This window comes from Poecilia latipinna, unplaced genomic scaffold, assembly GCF_001443285.1.
Source record: "Poecilia latipinna isolate Pla-1442-1.1 unplaced genomic scaffold, P_latipinna-1.0 Scaffold1587, whole genome shotgun sequence".
In the NCBI taxonomy this organism is placed as follows: Eukaryota; Metazoa; Chordata; class Actinopteri; order Cyprinodontiformes; family Poeciliidae; genus Poecilia; species Poecilia latipinna.
In genome coordinates this window covers 151,068-155,425 of record NW_015114203.1, presented here as the reverse complement: position 1 = coordinate 155,425, position 4,358 = coordinate 151,068, and the positions used below count along the sequence as shown (strand labels likewise).

General features: G+C 40.1%; 1 protein-coding gene across 4 annotated transcripts in view; it reads right to left on the bottom strand.

The window, feature by feature from the left end:
• Positions 1-1,549: 1,549 nt before the first annotated feature.
• Positions 1,550-4,358, bottom strand: part of LOC106963843 (keratin, type I cytoskeletal 13-like) — a 5,825-nt gene continuing 3,016 nt past the window's right edge. Inside the window, exons 2-9 of one of the 4 annotated variants that reach the window (XM_015058985.1) lie at positions 3,487-3,737; positions 3,273-3,355; positions 2,963-3,119; positions 2,450-2,611; positions 2,248-2,373; positions 1,915-2,135; positions 1,782-1,798; positions 1,550-1,665 (exon numbers count right to left, since the gene is read on the bottom strand). In XM_015058985.1, coding sequence (XP_014914471.1) covers positions 1,601-1,665; positions 1,782-1,798; positions 1,915-2,135; positions 2,248-2,373; positions 2,450-2,611; positions 2,963-3,119; positions 3,273-3,355; positions 3,487-3,737 — 1,082 coding nt within the window. In that variant the 3' untranslated portion in view covers positions 1,550-1,600. Of the gene's footprint in view, positions 1,666-1,781; positions 1,799-1,893; positions 2,136-2,247; positions 2,374-2,449; positions 2,612-2,962; positions 3,120-3,272; positions 3,356-3,486; positions 3,909-4,358 lie in introns of those variants that run through there. The other 3 variants (XM_015058984.1, XM_015058988.1, XM_015058986.1) reach the window with 3 other exon arrangements.

Genomic DNA, 4,358 nt, shown 5'->3' with positions numbered 1-4,358 from the left:
ATAATAATAATAATAATAATAATAATAATAATAATAATAATAATAATAATAATAATACTGTTATTATTATTAACATCATTATGATCTGCAACACTTTATACACATTTCTACATACAAATGTGATACCCCTAAATAAAACCCATTGCAACCAATTCCCATTAAAGGTTACCGAGTAAACTTGCTTATTTAATTTCCTTATAAATTCACTTCTGTGTTTGTTAGAGAACATTAGTAAACAAACAGCATCATATATATTTTTATGATGTTGTTTATATCAGCATCATAACAACAGGTCAGTATTAAAGTTAGGGTTGAATTTTAAAGCAGAGTTAAAGCTGGTTGGAACTGACAAGGAGATGGATGGAACTAAAAAGAGCAAAAATAAATAAATAGAGGCTCCCAAAGTCTTTCGGCGGAGGCAGCAGTTCACCCTCCAGCAGGATAACAACCGTAAACATGCAGGTGTTAAAAGCATGCTGGAATGGCCGAGTCAAGGTCTAGAGCTAAACCAAACTGAGAATGTTAGGCAAGACATTCATGTAAAAAATATGTAGCTGAGAAAGCTTGTATTGACAGCTGGTTCTGCAAGGTTGGATGTGAACGCTTTCTCAAAACTCTGTAAATACGTGACTGTTTTAGAGTTTTAGGGGAAGTCAGAGAGGTTTGGTTGCTTCAGTATCCTGCTGATTGAGGGTGAAGTCAGTCAAACTATGTAAGATCATATTTCAGAGAGAAGCGTTGTGGGATCTTGAGACAGCCGTATAAAAGCCTTCATGTGCAATAAGCAAACATTCATCTGGAGGCAACATGTCTCATTTTACAAGCAACATCCCATCATATGGCTGAAGAGTGACGACTCTTTAACAAACCATGATTGTGAGAGCTTATGGATGGATATGCAAATGTAACACTTAGTAGACTCAAAACTGAACTGACGGTAACAGTTTTGTTTCATCGGATGCTGAGGAAAAGGAATCTAAGAAACAACTTCAAGTTTTGCTGGTGACCATGCAGGAGTTAAAAATTCTTGTTTGAACAACATCTGTGGGCGGTGGCGGTTTGACCTCAAATAACTACATGTGTTGGTTGAGTTTTGACGATAATTGGGTCATCTTTTGAACAGAGCTGTGATGCTTTCTGTAAGTTAGAGCAACTCACAATCCATGATAACTGAGCTTAAAAAACAACATTTAGAAAATGTGTTAAATTAACTTGATGAACTTTAATTTATGGGTTAAAGCAAAAACTAGTTTCTGGTTGACTTTTCTTGTACTGTCAAGGCAGCAGATGAGTTTCCTTTTTCAAGTTTAAATGTTTTGCAGAGTTGGGCACAATTGGATCAAAACACTAAGGGAAGTGAGGAGGTTTTCTCAGTTGCTTTGGTGCATTTCTCTGACAAGAGTTAGTAAAATTCTCCTAACTGTGGGCAACAACACCCCTGAAATTCTGCAGGGAATACAGAGTACAAGGGGGTACAGAGGACAGATGGATACATAGATAGATAACAAATGACAGAAAACTTTAGTTGCACTGCAGAATCTTTATTGAGTTTTGCTAACTTATATTTTTTAATTCATTTCTTTTGATTCCTTTTTACTTTTTACTTGGTCTCAACCTTGACTCCATTCACATATGTCTCCTCCACAACGGTGGTCTTTGTAATCACTGAAAAAAGTGGAGAAATAAGATTAGTTTTCACTTGACTTTTTTTTTATTTTCTTTTTCTTTTTTACAAAACCCTCATATTTTATTCATGTTGAAATCTAATAGATGTTTCTCACCTTTTCTTGAGCTCGAACTGGAAATGAAAAAAATGGAAAGACAACAATTAACAATTACATTTTAGATTTACTCACTCTTTTTTTATTATTATTATCTGTAATATTTGTGTACATGCGTCTTCCTAGCTCTCACCTGCTGTCCTCCCCATCAAGCAGCCTCCGGTACTCTGAAATCTCCAACTCCAAACGGGTCTTGATGTCCAGAAGAGTGCCGTACTTCTGATCGTTTTCTTTGATGTTTTCGGTCAGACTTATCAACTGGGCTTCCAGGCCTGTGACAACTTCCTGGAGACCTGACAGCTGGTTAGCGTAGCGTTGCTGAGTCTCCAGCAGAGATGCCTCCAGAGATGATTTCTGTTGGGGAAGGAGAAAAGGTATTTGTTTTGTTTTTTCATAGTTTGGTTCAACTGCATGAGAAAGAAAACCGAATGGAGAGAAAATGAGACAAGGAAAAGGTGAGGCCTACCATACTCAGATGTGACTGCAGTTCAATCTGATATTTCTGCAGGATGTTCTTCTGTTCTTTAATCTCATTGCGGGATGTCTGAAGATTGGTTGTTTGTTCTACTACATCCTTCTCCACCACTGAAGTCTGTAAAGAATCACATCAAATGTTGGAGTCCAGTGTAGCTCTGTTGGACTGTAAGGACTGCAGCTTTGTGTCTCACCTTGTTCTGGTACCACAGCTCAAGATCCTTGCGGTTCTTACCGATAAGAGCCTCGTAGTGCTCCCTGATCTCTGTCATGATCTGGTTCAGGTCAACTTGAGAACCAGCATCCACCTCCACGTTAACCTGGCCGCTCATCTGGTTCCTCAGCTGAGCCAAGTCCTGCAGGGGGATAAGCATGGTGTTTATCACCTACACTGATGGACAAATAGCATACATTTGCTAATAGGAGACAGCAGCAATTCACAGAAATTTAAAGAGAGAAGGTGGCAGCAGTGGAAAAACCAAAGAGTTACTTAGCTGTTGATTTACTGCCAAAGATAAGATTTCTTCATTTGTTATATGCAACTAGAGAAGGGATTACACTTAATCTATCTATTGTAAATTTCTGCTACTAATAGTTGATGTGAAACAGTTTTATCAATCACAGAAGAGTAGCTTATTGTTCTGCGTAGAATTGGTATAGACAAACTGTTTTTTTCCTACAGCTCTCAGCTTCCTCTGCAGCCTTACCTCCTCGTGGTTCCTCTTCAGCATGATGAGCTCCTCCTTCAGAGTCTCCAGCTGAGTCTCCAGATCCATTTTGCACAAAGTGAGATCATCCATGACTCTCTTCAGTCCAGCGATGTCGCCCTCTACAGCCTGCCTCATGCTCAGCTCGTTCTCATATCTGAGAAAATTTCAGAAGGAAGGACAGAACAGGTCAGAGAGGCTTCATGGAACAGATACGACTTTTTATGTAAGGCATGAGCTCACGTTATGATGCATGAGTGAAATATTACAAGAGTTGCTAGGGAGAAAACACTCAGAAAAAAACACTCACTTCACTTTAAAATCGTCAGCAGCCAGTTTTGAATTGTCAATCTCCAAGAGGATCCTTGTGTTGACCATGGTGGCTTCTCGGATCTGAGGATGAAAAGGAGAAACATCAGGGTAAAATACACCTTTCTTTTAGTTTTTACAATTTGACATTGAGTTATACTCCAAAACTTGTACACTTCTAAAAGCGATCACACTTCTGGGTGTTTTCTTCTTACCTTGTTCTGCAGATCTTCGATGGTGGCCATGTAGGCGCTGTAATCATGGCTGATCACAGTTTTGCTTGTGTACCACTCTGCGATCTGCTTTTCCAGACGTTCGTTCTCCTTCTCCAGCTTGTGCACCTTCTCCAGGTAGGAGGCCAGACGGTCGTTCAGGTTCTGAAGCGTGGCCTTCTCGTTGGCATCAACGTGGAGATCGAGATCCTTCATGTTGATGGCTCCTGAACGGGTCAAGTAGTCAATCTGGCCTACGGAGATGCGGGTGCCAGAACCCCCTGCTCCGCCGTAGACACTCATGGTCTTCTGACCGGTGGACATCTGGCCGAAGGATCTGGAGGAGAGAGACATCTTGGAGAGTTTGGATCTGAACCAGCAAGAACAACTGGAGATGATCTGCAGTACAAAACACTACCGGGACTCCCTGGTTATATAGCAAAGTGGGAAGGGCCTGGAGCTTCAGATGAAACGAGGAATGCTGCTCACAGATCATACTGTATACTTTGCTATGCAAAGTTTTCACCACCTTGGGTGTGGAGACTATTGCTTAGGGGGCTGATTCTTATCTTTTTGAGTCAAACTTGTGAATCCACATTGTTGTCTTTATCACCAAAGGACTGTCATTAGATGAAACCCTTTATCATTTCCTTGTGTGCATATCTGAAAATAGATAAAGATTGAATTAATTTATGAAACACTTCAGGAGCCACTTAGCATAATGTTGAAAATATATGTAATTTGGTGGCTTATTGCCATAAAACAGATGCCAGTCGCTCCTCTGACCACCACCACCAGGCAAGGTTTGGTGACTCATTGCACCAAATTGAATGGGCAGAAGGTAGGTATAGCCATGTATAATTTTAACATAAAGA